Source organism: Linepithema humile, chromosome 4, assembly GCF_040581485.1.
Source record: "Linepithema humile isolate Giens D197 chromosome 4, Lhum_UNIL_v1.0, whole genome shotgun sequence".
Classification (NCBI taxonomy): domain Eukaryota; kingdom Metazoa; phylum Arthropoda; class Insecta; order Hymenoptera; family Formicidae; genus Linepithema; species Linepithema humile.
The window spans coordinates 10,762,501-10,785,584 of record NC_090131.1 but is presented as its reverse complement, the minus strand read 5'-3'; the positions used below and the strand labels follow the sequence as shown (position 1 = coordinate 10,785,584).

General features: G+C 33.7%; 2 protein-coding genes across 2 annotated transcripts; one reads left to right on the top strand and one right to left on the bottom strand.

The window, feature by feature from the left end:
* Window positions 1-740: 740 nt before the first annotated feature.
* LOC136999663 (uncharacterized) lies at window positions 741-5,028 on the bottom strand. Its single transcript, XM_067354141.1, has one exon. The coding sequence runs from the start codon at window positions 4,974-4,976 to the stop codon at window positions 2,940-2,942; it is 2,037 nt and encodes a 678-aa protein (XP_067210242.1). The 5' UTR covers window positions 4,977-5,028; the 3' UTR covers window positions 741-2,939.
* Window positions 5,029-15,919: 10,891 nt separating this feature from the next.
* Window positions 15,920-20,359, top strand: LOC105678003 (uncharacterized). Its single transcript, XM_067354145.1, has 3 exons — window positions 15,920-19,034; window positions 19,466-19,555; window positions 19,674-20,359. The coding sequence occupies exons 1-3, from the start codon at window positions 18,938-18,940 to the stop codon at window positions 19,817-19,819; spliced, it is 333 nt and encodes a 110-aa protein (XP_067210246.1). The 5' UTR covers window positions 15,920-18,937; the 3' UTR covers window positions 19,820-20,359.
* The last annotated feature ends 2,725 nt before the right edge of the window (window positions 20,360-23,084 follow it).

Genomic DNA, 23,084 nt, shown 5'->3' with positions numbered 1-23,084 from the left:
AGCTAAATACAAATCTTAAGTCGGATTTCGAAAACTGAAAATGTCAGATCTAATATAAAAACCAAAAATATTGAAAATTTAGGAAATTGACAGATTTTTATAAAACTTGATACTAGAGATACCTCTGATTCTGATGTCGCCTGAGCTCTTACCCCCTACTTTTTAAAATCTTGATATGAAAAAGTCGAACTATTACCAGCTTTGGAATATCTCTTAATCACCATTTTTTTGTTGATTGGGACAAAACAGTGATTTCTCAGAATCTCTGAAACTGGTGGAGCTACATCAAATCGTTTTTTCAAAAATCTTTTTGTCTTTTGGTGCTCTTTGTCATTATATGACAGTATACTAATATTTTTAGAATTTTTTTGAGCCCAGTCAACAAGTTTCTCGAATGAAAGAATGGCATCGTTCGGTTTACTAAGGAGGCTAGCTCGCATAGCTTCCCTTTTGAACACAGCACCTACACCGTCTGAAGCACCTTTACCATGTGCAGTGGCATGGTAGTTCCATTCCGCTGCAACACCAAAATCCTCTTCGTGATGCATTAGATTCATCATCTGATATTTATTTTTAAAATGCTGTTTTGCTCCATCGCTAAAGTAGATTACTCTTCTTAACTCAGGAATTATTATTTTTAATTCAGGAATCAGCATCTTTTGTACAGTATATACAGCAGCTGTGTCATGAAGTGTACTATCCGACAAAAAAATAAAATTTTTGTGTTCAAGTTCTAACTCTTTTTTATAGTAACACACGACAAGAAAGACAGTACATTGTAAATTATTAAAATGGAACGCCTGCAATGCATCTTGCACAACATACTTGTAATTCTCAGAAAAATCTAATACTGCAAGAACTTTACCTTTTCTGCTAAAACGCCCTTACAAGGGGAGGACGCGGACTTCGGGTCACCGATTTCAAAGAAATTTTTATATGGTATAGTACTCTATCAGAAGAGTACTTTAGTAAAAGGATAGGGCGCAACGCTCAGCCGTTTTTGAGAAAAATCGATTTGAAGTTTATGGCGTCCCTTATATTCCGGTCTTGTTGGATCAATTGTCGAGATGGCGGCGTAGCTCGGGCACTTAGGCTCTGAGCTATCACGCTGTCGACCTGGGTTCGATCCCTGTCTATTATACTTTTTTTTTCATTTATTTTATTTATTCTAGCAAATATTTATTCATTATATTATTATAATGAAATAAATTAATTTTAATTAACAATTTTGTTTTTTTTTTAATTTGCACTTTCACTACTTCTATCATATAAAAAATAAAGTAAAAAGAACGTCTATATAAGGCCTATATAAACGCAAGCCCCTGCACTTGCGGCAGTGATTTAACAAGTGACTAGTAAGCGAATAATAAGTAATAGATCAGTCAGTTACTCACTCGAGAATAAAGTCGCACACAAGTTAGTGCATTGTCAAAGTGAATAAACGTGTTATAGCACAAGTTGGTGCTTTAAAGTAAGTCATAAAAAGACTTGGTACATACGCGGTAAGGCAGAATAGCCAATTTAAGTCCCGCGAATTTAATAATTGAAACAAAGTTAAACAAATGATTGAAACAAATTGAAACAAAGTTGAAAGGTATAATTGAAAAGATTTAAAGTATAGAATCGATTACGAATCGTTATAATAATCATATTACTACTATTATTATTATTTTTTGCATTTACTATACTATTATATTAACCATTACTATTAATCAAATATATTGTATTCATTAGAATTTAAGAAATAATATTTTCTTTTAAAGTTCGTAAGCTTATATAATCCATGCTACATTTAATTATATTCATTATTATTATTATATACTATATTCTTATTATTTTAATAAATATTATAATCAAAATACGATTTAATGAATTATTCATCTTATTTTAACGTATTTAAAATAAACGAAGTATAAAGAATAAAAGCAGTAAAGGTACGAGTACAGCAGACATAATTACAACGAGCTAACAGTACTATAAAGGTAAGAATATTATTCTAAATAATTTTATTTAAGACCTTACAATCAAAGATTAACGTCGAGCCAGTGCGCGATTATCGTATTGAAATTCTTTAGCTATCGCAAATAGAGATTACGGTTACCGGTCGCTCCTTCATTCTCTATCCATTCTGCTACTAAGCGGTAGCCTTGAGCGTGAATTAAGAGTGCATAAAAATTACTTGCAAGTTATCGGTCTCTCCTTATGTGCGGATCTTCGTACGGCCGCCCCACCTAACCGACCGCTTGAGCTCTATCTTAATCCCACCGCTGTCGACGTTCGTGAGAGTAATCGGTCTCTCCTTGTGTGCGGAACTTTGTACCGCATCCCTACCGAGACCGCGAGGTGTTACGAGCGTATAGCTACGTAATAGATTATTTAGAATAAGTCGGGACACGTTTGTGGAAAAAGTCTTTATTCGATGTTGCTGGTTTGAGCTTTGATCGAGAACTGAACTGGCGAGAATGATCTTCGTTTAAGGTGCTGTAGGAAAATCGTAGCGGCGGAATGTTTATTGGAAGGAAGCGGTTTTGTCAAAAGGAAAATATGCGTTAGGCATAGGGACAGCGTTTATGTTTATTGCAGTCATCGAAGGGTCATGTGTTTAGGATCAAGAAGGAGTAAAGATAAAAAAGGTTCAAAGGTTCGAATAAAAAAAGAGTAATATAAGAAACTATAAGTTGCGGCACGTAACATCTCCCCCCTTAGGAATGAAGATCTTTCTCGAAGTAGAAAAATACATTTAAGATCTTATTTCTAAATTAACGCAGTAACTTAATCTAGTATTACAATGATCAGAAAAATTAATATTCAACGATGTTCTAAACAATGAGGTATAACGTAGTCTTATACTCTAACATACACATGTATAGGCTCTTATACTATGTCATTAATTCGCAATGTTAAATTTCCTTAAAACGATACAATAGTTGTGTTTTGTCTTACACGCGTTCAAGTCTTGACAATCGATTATTACGAAAGCGAGAACGTCGGATCTCGTTATTTGTTCCATGTCCCTCTCTTTCGATACGAAGGGATTCTTCGCTGTCGGTCGGTACCGATATAAAGGTAACTTCGCGTTGCGTAGCTGTCGGATGAGCACTACGAGTGGTTATATTATTATTAAAACAGTTGTTAAAATACTGAACGCAGCCTTCCTTAGGTATACAACATAATTTAAAAATATGAACGAACTTACTAATCAATGAACATTTTACCGTTATATAGATAATAACTAATCCTATCATAGTATATAATATATAATAAAACCAACTCAAGGTCTTTTCATATAAGGTTTTAGTTCGGTGATGTTTGCCTATCTCATTTGCTTCTTTATATAATTCGTTTAAACTAGAACTAGCTGTTTTTAACAAATTAATATCTAAGTGAGGTGTTTTACCAATGTTTAACAATTGAAGCTCTGAAATATTAACATTACTTTCTTTGATATCTTCGCATAATTTGTTTGTACTAAGATTAACGTTAGGAATAAAATCTTTGTCAATGGTATCGATTATGCTTATAGTTTGGGTATGTAATAATACATTATCCGAAATGGCATCACATTCCGGGGATAGTTTAACTAAACCAGTTAAAAGTAGTTGTGTTTGACGCGGCTTGTCGTCTTTACATAAAATGTGAAGGGTCTCCTCCCGCGGCGCAGTATAAAGCCACGAGTTCGCAGATTGTAATTGATACCAGACAGTATTATGAAGTTTTATTACACGGATATCGCATTCTTTCAATATGTTTTCTAATCTAGCGGATTTCAGTAGTTCCGATTCGCAAGTATGGACGGTCGAAATCTGGTACAATAGGTCCGTTTGTTTGCAAATCATTGCGTCGTTAATCTTTTTACATTTTGTGATATCTCGATCGGTTAAGTGTGTATACAATTGTTTGTCAGTTCTGAGTCCTATGTACGAGTGTAGCGGGTTTATGAATGCGTAAACGTTTTCTTCGTTCTGTTTGATCGGTAATGGAATCATATGGTATAAAATGAAATCATTTTGTTCGATTAATGGAATTTCGAAAATGTAAACTAACCTATGATTTTTATAAAATATACTTAAATTGCTAGCATCGATTAGGTTATTAAGTTGGCTAGGGTCTAAAGTTACAGGTAATCTTTTGTTGTTTGTCATATAATGTGAATCTTTTAAATTATTAAATAATTCTCTAGGTGTAAGTATTTTCGGATGGAGTAATCCTCGGCGCGCTAGTAATATAACATCGGTAAGTATTGTTAAATCTAGTTCATATTCTAACATCAATTCGGCACATTCTAACAAATATGAATTTGTTTCGATGTTTAATTGTAATGCGTTTAATTTTCCCGTGTTTTTGTAAAATTCGTCGTTAAGTTTATACAAATTAAAATCAATTTCCTCAAATTTATGTTTATTTTCTGCAAAGGCAAGACTAAACTGATTAATCGTGGATCGCATAATGCTGATTTGTTTTTTGTATAATTCTGTTAGCTGTTTTGAATTGTTATAGACGAGATCTATTTGTTCGTTATAGTAATTAGCATCGGATGAATCTAGTGTGCCAAATAAAATTTTCGAAATTTGTCCTACAAAGTCAAATACACCACGTTTGACTCTCGCTCCGCGGTTGTTGAAACGGATTTCGTCATCAAATCGTCCTACCATGTCGTTGATAGTTTCTCGCTCTGTTTTTAATGTTATTAATCTTCGTTTAATACGTTCTAATTCTTGTAGTCCTGAACATGTTATATTGTTTCCGTACATATGGTATCTGCTGTAACATAAGATTTCGATTTTCTCCGCGTAAAATTTCAATATTTTTTCTTTTTCTTCCAATGGCGCAAGATTTACATAACTAATAAACTTCCAGTGGTCTCTAAAAATAAGAAGGTCGCCTAAGTTTTCAAAATAGACTCCTACCAGTCTCGTTAGTGGTTGGTTAGTAAAGGCTTCAAAAGACTCTGAACTAGTCATCATCGACATCAACATTCTGTAAAGGAAAATATGCGCGTTTTAATTTATTGACATGCAAGATTTGATTGCGTTTGCCTCTTTTAATTTCATAATTTACATCGTTCAGTCTACGTGTAATTTGGAATGGTCCGTCGTATTGATCAGACAATTTTTTACTGCCTGTTCTGACCGTTTCGTGTAATACATAAACGTATTCTCCCGGATCTAAAACTAATGGTTTCATTTTCTTATCGTAATATTCTTTTGCTGACTCTTTAGCCTTTTGTAAATTATTCTTAGCGTTTTTTCTTAAGTAATTCAATCTATTCGTTAAATCTGCGAGAAATTCCTCATGAGTGATTCCTTGTCTCGGTTCTACAAGTACGGAAGGAAGTCGCGGTTTTCGTCCAAATACTAGTTCGTACGGAGATATTTTTGTTCCTTCGTGATAAGCGGTATTATAAGAGAACATAGCGGCATCTAGAAATGAATCCCAATTATTTTGATTTTGATTAATATATGGTTTAAGGTATTCAGCTAATACGCGTGATGTGAGCGCTCTAATGCTCCATTTGACTGAGGGTGGTAAACGCTTGTTTTTACCTGTTTGATTTTAAAGATCTTTGCAATTCCTTTCATTAACTCTCCTGAAATGTTACTACCTTGATCGGACAACAATTCTTTAGGTGAACCATAGGTATAAATATATTTATTGAAATATATTTATGTTACCTGAAATTTGAGGGATTATATTATCTGTTTCCCACAATGAATCATTTAGTGCGTGTTGTAAAAATAAGCTATAGCTCAAATTCGCATCGCTACTACCTGAAGCTTGTATCTGAAAGGTCATTATTTGCGGATTTCTAGAAAGTGCATCTGCATTTGTATTTAGTTTTCCTTCTTTGTATACGACTTTATAATTATATTCTTCTAATTTTAATCGCCAGCGCATTAGTCGGGATGATGGATCTTTAACATTAAAGAGCCAAGTTAACGGCTTGTGATCCGTGATAATTTTAAATGGTTTACCGTACAAGTAAAGTCGAAAATGTTTCACTGCCCAGACAATAGCTAAAAGTTCTTTTTCCGTTGTGTCGTAATTTCTTTCTGCTTTATTTAATGTTCGTGAAGCGTAACCAATGGGAAGATCGCTGCCTATTTCACCTTGTGATAAGATTGCACCGATTCCTTCATCGCTTGCATCAGTAGTTAATAAAAATTCTTTATCAAAATCTGGATATTGTAAAATAGGTTCTCTCGATAGTAACTGTTTTAGTTTTTCATAATTAATTTGTTGCCTTATTTCCCATTTAAATGGTACATTTTTTCTGAGGAGCGAAGTAAATGGTTCTGTAATTTTGCTGAAATTTTTAATAAACCTACGATAGTACCCTACAAGTCCTAAAAATTGTTTTACTTGTTTATGATTTTTAGGAACTGGATATTGCTCGATTGCTTTTATTTTTTCTGGGTTAGGTTTAACTCCCTTATCTGATATTATATGGCCTAAATATGTTAATTCGCGCTTGAAAAATTTACACTTGTCTGGCTGTAAGCTAAGACCAGCTTCTTTGATTCGTTCAAAAATTTGGTGTAATTTTTGTTTATGTTCTTCTAAAGTTTGTGCGTATATAACGATATCGTCTAAATAAACAAAGCAAACATTTCCTTGTAGTCCGGTTAAAACGTTATCCATCAGGCGTTGAAACGTCGCGGGGGCGTTCTTTAAACCGAATGGCATTTTTTTATACTCGAAATGACCGTTAGGCGTGTTAAAGGCTGTTTTTACGGTGTCTTGCGGATCCATGGGAATTTGATGAAAGCCTGAGGCTAAATCGAAACACGAAAAATACCTGGCTTTGCCTAATTGATCTAAAATATCTGATATGTTAGGTAAAGGGTATGCATCTCCAACTGTTTTTTCATTTAGTTTACGGAAATCTATTACTAACCGCCATCGTTTGTTACCATCAACGTCGGGTTTTTTCGGCACTACCCATAACGGCGAGTTATACGGTGAAACAGACGGTTGAATAATATCCTGATCTAATAATTTATTTACCTGATTTTTAATTTCGTTTTTATGGATCGGTGGATATCTATATTGTTTTACGTTTATAGGGATGTTATCTGTCGTATTTATAGAGTGTGTAATTTTATTAGTACCTTTTAATTGATCTCCCGGTAAATAGAATATATCATTAAAATTTTCAATTATAGGTTGTATTGACTGTTTTTCTTCTTCATTTAAATGATCTAATCTTAAATTCTGTTTTAATAATTTTAATCTTTTTGTTACATTATTTGAGATTACCGAGTCTATCTTATATGTAGGGCTGTCCCTCGGGCTCGTGGTAATATCCACTGGCTCTACATCGATCTCAGGTAACTCTAGTTCTACTTCTTTTTCAGTCGTGTTTGTCACGTATGTATACGTTTTTCCCGCGTGATTCACTTTTACTATGCTATTCATTAGAAAAACACCACGTTCTAACTCTTTGTGATCTATGAATGCATTATCAATGTTATAATGTTTCGTTTGTAACATCACAGGGCAAATACTTCTACTCGGTAACGTTATTCGATTACTAAATTCTAATAGGTATCTTTGATTATTACTAATTGTTACCGTTCGCGTTTTGAAGTCAATTTTCGCGTTTTCTTGACGCAGATATGTAGAACCTATAATTCCTTGTTCCTTCAAAGGGAATTTACTGGACACTACATGAAATTCGTGAACTCCCGTATTTGAATGTAAGTATGCAGTTCCGAGAGTTTGTTGCTTTTCTTCGGTTATGCCTTGAATTTCTACTTTTTCATCGACATACACAAGTGTATCGCGCTCTAATGCGTTAGCTTTAATGATGTTAATATCAGCGCCTGTATCTAACAAGAATCTGTCTCCTGAATTTCTAAGCTCTTCGAATGGGATTGATATAAGATTTCTTGAGGTTGTTCTGATTGTATATGTTCTTGCTCTTGTTCTAGTGATTGAATCGGATGTGCGCGACTCGATATTTGGCCTTGACATTGCGCGCTTTTCGCTTGGCCATGGTAGTTTAAATGTGAATTATTAGTTGAATTATTAGGTAGGTTGTTAGATAAATTATTATTATGTTGATAATTCGCTTGATTATATTGATTGGGTTGGTTAAACCGGTTGGATTGATAGTTAGTGTTAGAAAAATTTTGGTTACTGTTAAATCTGCTTCCGTTTGGATTATTATTCCGCGAAAAATTTTGCTCGCGTCTGACGTTATTATATTGGTTATTTTGCCAAGAATTTTGATTTTCACGAGAGGCATTTTGTGAATCGTAACGTTTTTTCCTACATTCGTTTTCTGTGTGTCCTATTTTCCTGCAGTAATTACAAGTTATTCTCGATGTATCGTTGAATCTATTTTGTCTAAATCTTTCTGAATGATAATTAGATGTTGTAATGTACCTAGTTGCACTTTCTATTGCGTCTTCTAACGTGTTAAATTTTTGTGATAAAAGAAGTTGTGCCCTTTGATTGTGTAATCCGCCTAAGAAATGAGTAATTAATTTATTCATTGCAAAGATTCTTAGTCCTGCTCTTGCTGTTGGATCAGGGTAATTAGAAATTGCAAGGATCATTTCAGAGTTTAATTTTCTGGTTCTAGTAGCATAATCTTCAATGGATTCATTTCTTTTTTGCTGAAGTTTATTAATTTCCACTTCCCAATGGTCAAAACTTTTGGAATTTCCGAATTCCTTTTCTAATGCTTTGCATAAATCATCAAGATTATTTATTGTATAGATTGTTCTCACTAACGCGGCATCTCCCGTTAATTTAACTTGTAAGACCGATCTAAAGAAAAATAACCTATCGTCTGGCTCGACTAAGTCATTAACTCCTTTACAATCTGCTGTAAATTGCGTCACTGGAATATTTTTCCCATTAAAAACAGGTATGAGCGATAAACTATTACGGACGGGAAAATAGCTACTGTTACTCGTCGAGGATCTTCGACTTTCTAGATTTGTGCCAAAATGATCTACGCCTTGCGCTGACTCTACCGTTTCTGTTCGATCGTTCATATTGATTGTTTCTAGATTTGAGATTACGTGATTATGTTTAGAATTATTATCGCTAATATAACTAATCGACGAACTACTTTCCGAACTGTCTGTATTATAATGCGCTTTAGTGTCTCTAAAGTTTACAAAATTCATAGACTTACAGAAGTACGATGCGCAGCATATCTATGACGAGATGGTTTCACGCCGCTGGTAGATATAGATGAATTGATGATGATGACGTAGATGAGATGATGATGAGGGTTGACCTTTTTTCGTGCTGGCCGTCCACGGAGTCTCGTTGTTGCTGTCCTTTTCCTTCGTTAGCTGCTGTGCTCGTCCAGGAGCGTCCTGATGCCTTTTTCCTCGGGATAGGTTGTAAACTACACGTCGTGGTTTTATCGGCTAACAGACAGGATCTCAGCAGGTTGATCGAAATGTGCTCCCGTTAATTTCGTCAGGATAGCACCAAGTTATGATTGACCTCGGTTCTTCTACTTGATAGTCTTGCTTGGCTACGAAGTTTTCTCGAATTCCGGGTCTCTAACTTTCTTTCACTTAATATTAATTAACAGCAATCAGCTCAATTATAGTAAAAAATTCCGCACTTTTACACACAAACAATCCCACCGCTGCCACCAATTGTTACGAGCGTATAGCTACGTAATAGATTATTTAGAATAAGTCGGGACACGTTTGTGGAAAAAGTCTTTATTCGATGTTGCTGGTTTGAGCTTTGATCGAGAACTGAACTGGCGAGAATGATCTTCGTTTAAGGTGCTGTAGGAAAATCGTAGCGGCGGAATGTTTATTGGAAGGAAGCGGTTTTGTCAAAAGGAAAATATGCGTTAGACATAGGGACAGCGTTTATGTTTATTGCAGTCATCGAAGGGTCATGTGTTTAGGATCAAGAAGGAGTAAAGATAAAAAAGGTTTAAAGGTTCGAATAAAAAAAGAGTAATATAAGAAACTATAAGTTGCGGCACGTAACAGAGGTACAGTCCAAGCAAACCGACGCGAAGACAGTCCGTGTTAAAAGTTTTATTCTTAATTAAATAATTTCACTTATTTGACTATAATAAGTTACTCATACATACATGGTGTACCCAATACACATATATATACATATATGCACACCACTAATTACACATTATTCCTACAAACAGAAAACTTATAAGACACAGAAACAAGTTAATCATTTATTATAAAACCCATTTAACATTATTATTATTTTTCTTAGAAATTTCTTCAAAGAAGTAACATTATTATTATCATACAAAGGGCTAATATAACGTCAAAGCCCATTATATAAAGGAAATTAGAATTTATTTATTTCCACATAACTGGTACATACAGGGTGATTCAAAATAACCAGATGTCCTTGCAATGCCATATTCTTGAGCGAATTCTGAGACGATTTTTCCTTTTACAAAATTTTGTCCGAAGCTTAGTTTTCGAGTTATAATTGAAAATAGGTAGCAATTTACGAGTTCGGTACAACGGGCAGGCAGGGACGCGCAACGTATAATGAGACTGTCAAGTGTTTACTATCGTCTCATGACGCATTACACCGTCCCTGTCTGTCCGTTGTATCGGACTCGTAAGTAGTAAACTATTTTCAATTATAAGTCGAAAACTAAACTTCGGACAAAATTTTGTAAAAGGAAAAATCGTCTCAGAATTCGCTCAAGAATATGGCATTGCGAGGACATCAGATTATTTTGAATCACCCTGTATATATATCATCAAACTATCAAGGTAAGATAAAAATTCTATATAATATCATACCCGAAGAATTTTATCTAATACTAAAACAAATATGATTTCCCCAATAGATGTTACACCAGTTATACATTAACGAAAGAAATCGCCCTATTGTAGAACTGTACCCACGCTTTAAGTTAGACATCAAAAACATTTATATTAAGAAATTCATATACTGCGTGAAATTTTATTATTTCCAAAAACGCGACAGACGAACAAATGTAATTTGCTATGAATGTCTAGCCAGTCTCCCGTATAATCTAAGGGAAGAAAACGTACTGAAGTTAAGACAAGATTTATATTCACATACTTACCTATAAGGAAATGGGACAAAATAAAATGATTTAAATAATATAAATCAAAATTTGGTTTATTGATTTTAAAGTAGAAATACGTACATATCCTGCAACAGGCCGACTGCGACGTTAAACCTAGTAACGACAGCTCCGCGTCCTTGCAGTGGCCACCTGTGGAGCAAACCACGTAAATAAAACTGGTGACAGCGGCTAAAATAATCCACCTTAATGGTTTTCGGGAGACGGGTAACCATCGATCAACGACAAGGGCCTCTTGCTCCAGAAAATAGACAATAACCGTGTCACGAACCATCCGGGACGTGACACTTAATGGTTTTCGGGAGACGAGTAACCATCGATCAACGACAAGGGCCTCTTGCTCCAGAAAATAGACAATAACCGTGTCACGAACCATCCGGGACGTGACAGTATATATCATTTCAGTTATATAAAATACAAAATAAAGATAACTATATTCAATATGTATATGTATGTATTAAATAATTAACTTATTTATTTATTTTGTATTAATTACATAAGAATAAAAATAGGGAAAGCATATAACATTTTTTTCCAATTAGATATATAGTATTATATATACATTTTTCAAATAAAAGATTTTATCATATCTAATTTATATCTATTAGACACCTTGTATAAGTCTATTTCGTCTCGTATGTACATCATATAGCCATACGATAAAATTTCAATTGCGAGAAAAAAGGTTAAATGACCTTATAAATTATCCGATAAAACATAAACAGACCACACGTGTAGTAAATTACTAACTAAAAGAAATACGTATTTCTTAAAATCTGCCAGTTCACGAATAAATCGTCTTTAGCTCTCTTTTTTCTAAACTGTCAGCTGACATTAGATCGCCTCTGACTATATTTATTAAAAATTGTTAGCTGACGTTAGATCGCCTCTGACAATATTTCTTGCAATTTGCCAGCTCACGAATAAATCGTCTTTGGCTCTCTTTATTTTAAACTGTCAGCTGACATTAGATCGCCTCTCACTATATTTATTAAAAATTGTCAGCTGACATTAGATCGCCTCTGACTATATTTATTAAAAATTGTTAGCTGACGTTAGATCGCCTCTGACAATATTTCTTGCAATTTGCCAGCTCACGAATAAATCGTCTTTGGCTCTCTTTATTTTAAACTGTCAGCTGACATTAGATCGCCTCTCACTATATTTATTAAAAATTGTCAGCTGACATTAGATCGCCTCTGACTATATTTATTAAAAATTGTTAGCTGACGTTAGATCGCCTCTGACAATATTTCTTACAATTTGCCAGCTCACGAATAAATCGTCTTTGGCTCTCTTTTTTCTAAACTGTCAGCTGACATTAAATCGCTTCTGTAAGATAACTTCCAGATTCGAACGCGGGAGAGCGCCACCTTCTGGCAGCTCGAAAAACGCTCCTGGCGCCTCGAGCGCAATCGATTATCGCGCAGGAACAATCGACTAGATTTAGCGGGTCATTTGCGGAAATCCGCCTCTTAATGGAATATGCTCGAAGAATCGAGAACCTGCGTACGAACGGAATAGTTTCCGCGCGAGACCATGCGGAGCACTCTTTAAGTAGTCGCCGAAGAAGCCAGTTGAGTCGGAAAAACCACTGGCAAGCCGTTTGAGAATATTCGGGTCGAGTCGTGTTGGCTGCCGAAAGCGAAGTTGTAATTCGGAGCCAGCAATCATACGTATTCTTTATTAAATAAAGTGATTTCTCAAGTACATGGGTACAGTTGATTTATTACGGCCGATTAAATTCGAAGTCGCCCGCGCACGCGAGACCGGAAACACGTTTTTGTGAAGGACTGTCGTCGTAGCGAAGAATCTCTTCGCTTATAGTGAGAATATCTCTAAAGAACGCTTCCACCGGGAAAAATTAAAAAGTTCCCTAGTTCTCTTTATCCATATCCTTCACTTCTGACTATATTTATTAAAAATTGAGGGCCCGGATCGAAGAACTCGCTCAACGCTCGAAATCCTGTAAAAGTATTGTCCAAACGTTTCAGAGCATGAAAATTTTGAAAGTTGCAAAAATAATTTTTTTTAAATATAGGCTTGTAGAGAATGACGAGACAAAACTTTTTTTTATTTGCAGTTTTTTTGTTCGATGCTTATTTTTATTAATAAAAATAAGTAGTATATGGCAGGTATGGGGCATCACAACAAACCCCCACCACCTACCCCATATTTGACCCACTGACCTACATTTGGTCTGGCGTCAAAACAAATAACGTCACAAGAAGGGAAGGGGGAAAAAATGGCGGCAGTGGGTCCAACATGGCGGCTGTTGACAAGTGGTTTTTATTTTTCGGAATTGAGAAAATCCAAGCTGGGTTCGAACCTGGATCGCTGGATTTCTAGTCCTGGTCCTAGTCTGCTGGGCTACCTATAAATCTAATGATAGTAAAATGGTGTGTCGTATTTATGGCTATGGGACCTGGCAGGGAAGGGATGTATATATGTTGGGGCCGCGTCTATATGAGGTACCCCGGACTCTCTGGCAGACATGGAGCATGTAAACAAACGACGTCGCACAGTCGCCTCTAGTCTGCGAAGGGAAGGGATGTATATATGTTGGGGCCGCGTCTATACGAGGTACCTCGGACTCTCTGGCAGGTATGGAACATGTAAACAAACGACGTCACACAGTCGCCTCTAGTCTGCGAAGGGAAGGGATGTATATGTGCTGGGGCCGCGTCTATATGAGGTACCTCGGACTCTCTGGCAGGTATGGGACATGTAAACAAACGACGTCACACAGTCGCCTCTAGTATGCGAAGGGAAGGGGCGCATTTATACTGGGACCGCGTCTATATGAGGTACCCCGGACTCTCTGGCACGTATAGCGAACAAAAGAATGACGTCGCAGCGACGAATGATCATGCGACTTTTAGTTTGATATTTGGTGTGATGGTTAAGAGGCCGCGCGCGCGATATTGCGTGAACGGGGTGAGCGTCAGCCACCCGTTTTCGCAGATTGAGCGTGCTGTAAGGTTGACGATGGCGAGTGGAGCGTGCAGGAACATGCGAAAAGGGGAAGGAAACGAATGCAAGAAATGGAATACAAAAATATGTTTATTTGCAACAATTTTTCTTAAAAGTACATGGTTAAACGTTATAAACAAAATTATTTCGTTTATTTGGAGAGTATTCAGAGAGTCATAAACAAATCCGTATATGTAAGAAAAATGTACGTTCGTATAGATTACAATTTTCGCTGCAACTTGATTATCCGTACAATTTGATTGAAGTAAAGTGCAATTAATTCTAAAAATATTATTTCAAAGTACGTATCGAGAAATGTTAAATCTTTTAGTTGCAAACGTACATTATGTTGAATATCGTGACAATTAGTGTTTATAATGTGTTTTACAATGTTACTTTCGATGAAGTTCTTGTTGGGTAAATTTACCTGTATTTCATTAATAAGATATTTAGAGCAATTATTAACACTGTTTGCGATTATATTTAACTGATTTAAATTAGCGTTTACGCAATCGAGTAAGTTTTCCAGTCCGAGAAAAGTAGTCTTTTGCATTGCTATTGCGTAGGAATATGTTCGTGGTTTCTTCGGAGTATGGATGATTTCTTTTACACAGCCAAGTTACTTCCCGAAGAAGGCTCTTCTTGCTCCTGATATTTCAATAGCAGGGCTCTTGCTCCATAGGTGGTGGTGAAATTTATAATTATCTTCTTGATAATAATAGAGTTAGACTTAACACTATTTCCATTTAAATAATCAGTCATAAGTTCCATGTTTTCTTGAAATTGCTGCCACTCCACCATGTTGAAGCAAATGCCCTCGGCTCCCTTGGAAGTAAATTTAACAGCGGGTTGGAAATCAAACTCGTCATCGTTGATTGAAGTTTGCAACCCAACATGAATTTTTTTCGTATATGAAGAATTGAGTCCGTAAGTAGTGTTGGCTAACATCATATAATTCTGCTCAAATTTTTCTCCATTGAAGTATCTTGCTCCGGAAACGTTACCGCGCACTTCGTGATGTTCAGAATTTAAAATTTCTTTGCGTTTACTCATGATACTAGTTTTCACGTAGACACAAAATGAAATACAAAAATGCTGTATCTTCTTTATTGTTGCTGCTGTTGTTACTGCTGCTGCTGCTGCTGAATCCGCACGTTCGAATGTCAAAAAACGAATGATTAAAATTTTCCCAATCGCATGGAGTAGAAAATCGGAAAAGTAGTGGGAAAATGCGTGCGCATAAAAATTTTGAGTCATCTGATTGGATACGATGTTTATTGCTTCTACATTTTCTCAAACTCTCTTAAAAACGACCGTTGATAAAAGAAGGAGTAAGGACATCGGTTCGTGCGCTGTTACATCCTGCACAGTCTCGCATTACAATTATTCGGAAAAAAGTCAAAGGGTACAAAAGGAAGAGAAACTGAGGACTGAGGAATGAGAAAAAATTAAAATATTGCAGTCAACGGAATTTTTACGAGCTTTCATCCTAAAAATCTCTAAAACTATAAATCTCCAATCCAATAAAACTATTTATTTACACCTGGACCCTGGAAAAATTACATTTTAAACATATGGGATCTAAAGGGTTAGACAAAAAAAAGATCGGAAATGTCCGTACCGTTAAAAAAAGAAGCAATTTACAATAGGGTAAGCATATGCAAACCTTTTTATATTACACGTAAAAGTTTATTACTGTGAGTTTTCGAAATTAAGTTTTGCTCACGTACTAACCCTCAATTAAATAAAAAGTTATAAGAAAAGAATATCGACATCGTCCGAAGGGTATTTTTTGTCTGATAAACCCATAGAACTTATATACATGGAAGGAGAATAAGAGCAAACAATTGTACCCAAGAAGTGAGACAAATATATATAGTGCTGTCTTATTCTATTACTCTTTCTGTAAGAACGCATGCGTAGCCATAGTAAGGTTGTGTTAATATCTGTTTATATCAATCTTTGTAAGCTTTGTGAGATCACGTAATGTACAACACGTGTACGAACATCAAAATTTGTAAAAATTAATGATTTTTGCATTGTGCGTGTAATTTAAAAAAGTTGAAGAAAATGGGTGTGTACTGTGTGCTATGTGGCAATCGCAGCAAAACTGCATCTTATCATCGGTGAGAATTAAAATTAATTTTTTATAGGTTATGTATGATGAAATATTGTAGTATTAACAATTAAAACAAATGTGTTACTTCTTAACAGGTTTCCGAAAGAAAAGAGTATTAAAGATCAATGGTTATCCTTTTGTGGAATCAAAGAAGAGATTCTTAATACAGCAACGTTCCTTTGCTCGCATCATTTCAAGGAGGAATATTTACAACAAAAATTAAATTAAAACTTTAAAATGGTGATACACGCTTATTTATTGAGCCTTAGCTTGTTCTAGGTGCTATTTATTAATATATTTTACATGTGTTTGTCGTATATCTTACATCTAATTGTCGAACGTTTCGGCACCTTTTTTTGGGCCTTCTTCAGCGCTATAACGGATAAAATTTACATTGTTTTTACTACTGAAAACTTACATATAAATTGACTACTTGTAATTTTTGGGTCTTCTTCTGCCCTATTGCTGTTTTTACTTACAATCTAATTTTTGTTGCGTCTCTTAGTCAAAATTTAAACTGGTTGTTTTTTTTTTTTTTTGGTGTAGGTCTCTTTTGTCCATTTTTACGAACTTTTTGTCCACCCCTTGCTTTTTCCTCGTGTGTCAGACATGGCAACTGTTGATTTTTATTTATTGGTTTAATGTTCTTAGTTTGACTGTTCTTATTTAATTAAATTGTGTGTGCTGTTAGTCGTTCTCACCTTAATTCTTCTGACTGTCTGGATTGATTTTTATTGTGACTTGTTACTTTTGGTGTTGTTCGTTTCTTACTGAGTCGTCTTGTCTTGAGAGATCGTTACTGATGGTATGATTATTTGTTGATTGGAGGGAGTGATCTCAGTGTAGGTAAGTAAGTATTTGGTAGGAAATCCGTATCACTCTGTTTATTTATTGCTTGTGTGTGTCTTTTTATGTGTATCATTTCTGATATTAACCGTTTTCTGTATGTTGGTTCCTTGTCTAATATTTTAACATTGTCCCATTCAAATTCATGGTTATACTTTATTTTATGTTCTAATATTACTGATAGTGTTCCCGTTTTTTTATTTATATCTTTACGGTGTTCTTTTATTCTGGTTTGTAATTGTCTACCTGTTTGTCCTATGTATGTGGCTTCACATTGACTGCAATTTATTTGGTATACTATGTCATTTTGTTTTTTATGTTCTAATTTGTCTTTACCGGTTTTTATGTATGTATTTAATTTATTGTGGCAACTATATGCGGGTGAGAATCCGTGTTCTTTGATTTTCTTTTCTAGTTTTTTTGTGTCATTTTTCATGTATGATATAGTGAAATATTTCTTTTCTTTTTCTTCTGTTTTTTTGCTATGTTCTTTGTTTACCGTACTTTTTTTGTCATTATTATATTTGTTAATCCTATTTCTCATGTTCTCGAAAATAAATTTTAGTGGGTATCCGTTTTCGAGTAATGAGTTTATTGCTTTATTGAGGTTGCTCTTGTGAAATTTGTGATGTGACAATGTTAAGATTCTATCTGTCATATTGCTAATGATTGCTCTTTTATGTTGTATTGGGTGGTTTGAGTTAAAATTTAATAATCTGCCTGAATTTGTGGGTTTTTGGTAGTGATTGAAAATTATTTCATTTTGTTCTGTTGTAATGAGGGTGTCTAAAAAACTGATTGAGTTGTCTGGTCTTATTTCTATGGTGAATTTCAGTCTGTCTTCTATTGAGTTGAAAACGTTCAATGTTTCTTTGAGTTTGTCTGTTCTTGTTGCAATTAAGATGTCATCTACATATCTTATGTATATATTGGGTTTGTAATTTAATAGTTTAATTGCTGTGCTTTCTAAATCTTGCATTACCATGTCTGACACGATTGGTGACAATGGTGAGCCCATGGGTGTGCCATAGATTTGTTTATATATGGTGTTGTTGAATGTGAAATAAGTGGAATTCAGTATTAAATTGATTCCTATTAAAAATTCTTTAAGTGGTATGTTAGTTTTTTCTTTTATGTGGTCCCATCTTTTGCTGATGCTTTCATTAACTTTTTCTATTGGTATGTTTGTGAATAGTGATATTACGTCAAATGAAGCTAAACTATGGTCTGTGTTAAATTTTTGTCCTGTTAGTTTTTTTACTAGTTCATAGCTATTTTTTACTACATTTTCTGGTTTAGGGATGTTGTCGTTCAGAATTTTATGTAAATATGTTGCTATTTTATATAGAGGGCTATTTATTGTAGATATTATGATTCTGAGTGGATTTCCTTCTTTGTGAATCTTTGGCACACCATATGCTCTCGGGAGAACACCATCGGTTTCTAATAGACATCTGTATGTTTTTTCATCAATGTATTTTTGGTTTTTCCATCGTGTTAGTACGTTTCTTAAATTTGTCGTTAATTTATTTGTTGGATCTTTCTGTATTGTGTTGTATGTGTTTTTATCATCTAATATTTTTTCCATATCTATTATATATTTTGGTTTATCTATTGCCACCGTGGTATTCCCCTTGTCTGCTCTTGTAAATATTATATTATATATATAATATTATATTATATAAAAATTAAATTGCAATATTGTCATTCCAGGAGCAATACCATCAATTCATATTCCAAAAAAATCAAAGAAAAGGTACAATTTTTAAGTTTAATTATTTTTAAGTAAATATAAATAATAACTGTTTGGTTTCCTATAATCTTTATTACAAATCTATGTATTCAGTGTATTACAATTATATGATCAATTCAATTTCAGATCAAATATAGCCAAGAAATCTACATATGAGCCGCTAATGAAAAAAATTAATGTGAATGAAATCGAGCCAACTACTGAAATCGAGATTCCTGTTGATACTTGTCAAGAAGTTACTGGATGTACATTGATTGAAGGTATAATTTTTATGCATATAATTTATTTCATCAAAATACGTTTCAAATATTTTAGTTTAATTTGAGATCGATGAATTATCCGGTTAATAAAAGTATATAGTTTTTTAATTATATACTAATATTAATAATAATAATGTTATACAATAATTACACAATATACCAGATGAATATGACCAAACAATCTAAGGGACATTAAAAGACACATTCGACACTGACTTTGGATCTGCGTCATTGATCAAGTAATCACTACCAAACCTACTTTACTTTAATACAGGATGCCCTATAAACTCTCTGTTTGGTCATATCCATACTATATACAAGAAAATATATTAATATTTTATTATAAATTGAAATAATGACATTTTTAAAATTATGATATTATTAATAATATTTCAATTGTTAATAACACAATGCATAAAATTGTTTTTCAGATCCAATTGATGTCGATACTCATTGCAATGAGTCTTCGGTGCAGTACACTGCTGACAGCAACAAAGGATCTGCAAATGAATTCGTGCAAGGTATTTATTATTGCATGTCAACGTTTTTTGTTGAAATATAATTCAGTATACTGATATTATTAATAGCACTTAACTTCATATAATAGTAATATTATTAATTTATTACATACGTTAGCAGGCACGTGTCGAACACCTCCAAGAACGATTTTCGAACCTCGCTACGTTGGTGATATCCGAAGTCCACACCTAGCTACACCTCGAAGAGCAAAACGAACTGTAGCTTTAGCGAGAGGAGTTATTGATAAACAAAAAAAAAACAATTAGGACGTTGCAACATTCACGAAACCGATTGCATGCACGTATTAAAAATATGAAAAATTTAGTTAATGAGTTGAAAGAAAAGAATTTAATTTCTGAAAGTGCATTTGACAGTTTAACGGTAAGTTTGCACAATATACTTATTAATTACACTACAAGTTAATTATCTAAGTAGAAAGTTTCTCTCATTTTCCAAAATTACATAAAGGGCCAACACTAATAAAGAAAATACTATATATTTATACAGATTATACGTAGATTATAGAAATCTTCTTTATTTTTTAAAACTATTTAAATTATGCATTTTTTTACTTATACGAGATTTATATTTTAGCAGAGTTATTCAGAATTTGTAATTATATAGTATTACTTTCATAATTCATTTAAATGTACAGAATTGATATTTACGTAATTTTTTATATGTATAGGCTGAAATGTAGGCATTTTTTATTAAATATATATACATTATTGACATTAAGCAATATGTATTGTATTGCTAAAGAAAATAATAAAATTATTATAATATTAATGTGGTTTTGTGATTTTTATTTACATATAGGTTAATTGTCCTAAGATTATGCATGAAATACTGAATAGAAAGAAAGGATTAAGAAAAAAATACTCAGCAGAACTAAGAAAGTTTGCCTTGACTTTAAGTTTTTATTCTTCGAAAGCTTATGCATATGTAAGACAAATCTTCAAAAACCTTTTACCTGAACCTTCCACTATTCGTAAATGGTACGCTGCGTTAAATGGACGACCCGGATTTACAGATGAAGTGTTTCACGCTCTGAAGTGTAAGGTTGAACATAGTGAAGTGCCAATTTTATGTAATTTGGTAGTCGACGAGATTGCAATTCGAGAAGAGATTGTATACGATAGAAAACGATACTGCGGATATGTCGATCTCGGTATACATAGTGTTCGAACTGAAGACTCTGATCATCCTCCAAAAGCGAATCAAGCGTTAGTATTTATGATTGTTGCGCTAAATGGCCACTGGAAAGTGCCAATAGGTTATTTTTTGATAAAGTCGCCAACCGGATCAGAAAGAAGTAGTTTATTACTAAAATGTTTTGAGTTGATCCATGATTCGGGAATTATTGTTCGATCTTTGACATTTGATGGAGCTAGTTCCAATATCAATATGTGCACCAGTTTAGGTGCAAATTTTCAATTTGGCAAAAATTTTAAACCTTTCTTCATCGATCCAGCATCGCAGAAAAAGATTTATTGTTTCTTAGATCCATGTCATGCTTTGAAGTTGATAAGAAACACTCTGGGTGACAAATTAATTTTAAGAAATAATGGCGAAGACATTTTGTGGGAAGATATCGTTCTTCTCAGAAACTGGAAGAAGAAGAAGGTTTAAAAGCTGCAACGAAACTAACGAAAAAGCATATTATTTTTCAAAAAAATCGAATGAAGGTCAAACTGGCAGCGCAAACGTTGAGTGAAAGTGTCAGTTGTGCTTTACAATTCATTCAAAAATGTCGACCGAATTATTTAAAATCTCCGAAACAGACAGCACAGTTCTGCAAAATATTTAACGATGCATTTGATTTGCTAAATGTGAGGTCTAAATTTAGTGGATTTAAAAAACATAATGTGGCACTTACTGAAGACAATTTTGATGAATTAAAAAGTTACGCTAACACCTTCGAAAATTACATTATGCAAATAAAAGATTATGAAAATAAATCCATCTTATTCGGCAATCGGAAAACTGGCTTTCTCGGTTTTATTGTATGTCTTAAAAATATGTTCGAGTTATTTAAAGAATTGAAAAGTCACGGATTACGTTATTTGTTAACTTATAAATTAAACCAAGACCATTTAGAAACTTTTTTTAGCGCAATTCGAAGTAGAGGGGGATTTAATGACAATCTTAGTGCAAAACAATTCGAGTCCAGCTACAAAAGATTAATAGTTAGACACGAAATTGCTGCTTCTGAACGTGGTAACTGTGTACCTAATGATATCCCGATATTGTTCGTTACATCCGTAAGAATTAATGGCAGAAACAAACGTTATTCTCGTGAAGAAGATGAAACTTTTGTCGATTTATTTGACCATGACTACTTGTCTACTTGGTGGTCATTAAATCCTTTTATTGAAGACGTAGTGGCACACATCAGCGGATTCGTGGTAAAGAAATTGCTACGAAATAAAAACATGTGTAATGTATGTGCAACATTTTTAATATCTAGCAATGCCGAAGCAATTTCGAAGTTGACTGCTATTAAAAATAGAGGTAATTTGATTCTTCCTTCCGAAGATGTCATAGAAATATCACGTTCTGCGGAACGTGCCATTCGAGAATACAGTCATCTTATTTTTACAAAAGAAAATATTAAACAATTTATTACTAATGTTGTATGTCGTACTATTTACGATCAAGTTTTCACGCATATGACTAATCATAAGGAAAATGCTTCTCGCAAAAATCAATTTGATAATCATAAATATCAATTAATAAAAGAAATTTCTAATATATATGTACAAATCCGATTATATCATGAAGGAAAACGCGCTACCCATGAGGATAAAAAAGAATATCTTCGGCATACGTATACTAAATTAATACATTTTAAACACATGTAATTTTATTGTTTATTGTTTTATTGTTTATTGTTCCACATAGTTTATTATAGATTTTCACATATTGTAATATTTTATAATTTCTAATTATAATAAATATAGTTTATAATTATTGTGCTGTTGATAAATAAATGATAAGAAATTCATATATTTTTTTTTTTTTATAGAATATTTCTTTCATTTGTATTTTATATTCATAAATAATTACAAATTATTTTTAAACTTAAATAGTAATATTTTATATGTAATATTTATATATATAATATTACTATTTATTATAAACGATTAATATTTATGAAACTTTTTTCAGAATTTGATTATTACATATATGTACGTAAAATAAGCGTTTCAAATCTACGCGGTACAGACAGTGCACATGCGCATAGCGAACAAAAGTCATGTTCTATCTTTCCTTGTCGCACAGATGTTGGGTACACTTTTGGATCACGGGAGATATATGCTATTCTCCTTCCATGTATATAAGTTCTATGGATAAACCCTTCAAACACTAAAGTAATATACACCTTGTAAAGTTGCCGCCAATGTGCGGAAATCTTTGTGAAAGATGTACAACTTGAAGTCGATTGATTTTTTTGATCCGACTGAAGGTATAAATAGGAGGTTTGAGACGGGGAAAAATCGCATTTCAAAATTCTCAGTGTAGTGGACA

What these genes read in the sequence shown, in the direction of transcription:
- LOC136999663 (XM_067354141.1), bottom strand. Translation starts at nt 4,976, where the DNA reads ATGTTGATGTCGATGATGACTAGTTCAGAGTCTTTTGAAGCCTTTACT.
- LOC105678003 (XM_067354145.1), top strand. Translation starts at nt 18,938, where the DNA reads ATGAAAAAAATTAATGTGAATGAAATCGAGCCAACTACTGAAATCGAG. An exon ending in TGGATGTACATTGATTGAAG is followed by an intron (nt 19,035 to 19,465) that starts GTATAATTTTTA and finishes ATTGTTTTTCAG; the next exon opens with ATCCAATTGATGTCGATACT. An exon ending in TGCAAATGAATTCGTGCAAG is followed by an intron (nt 19,556 to 19,673) that starts GTATTTATTATT and finishes ATACGTTAGCAG; the next exon opens with GCACGTGTCGAACACCTCCA.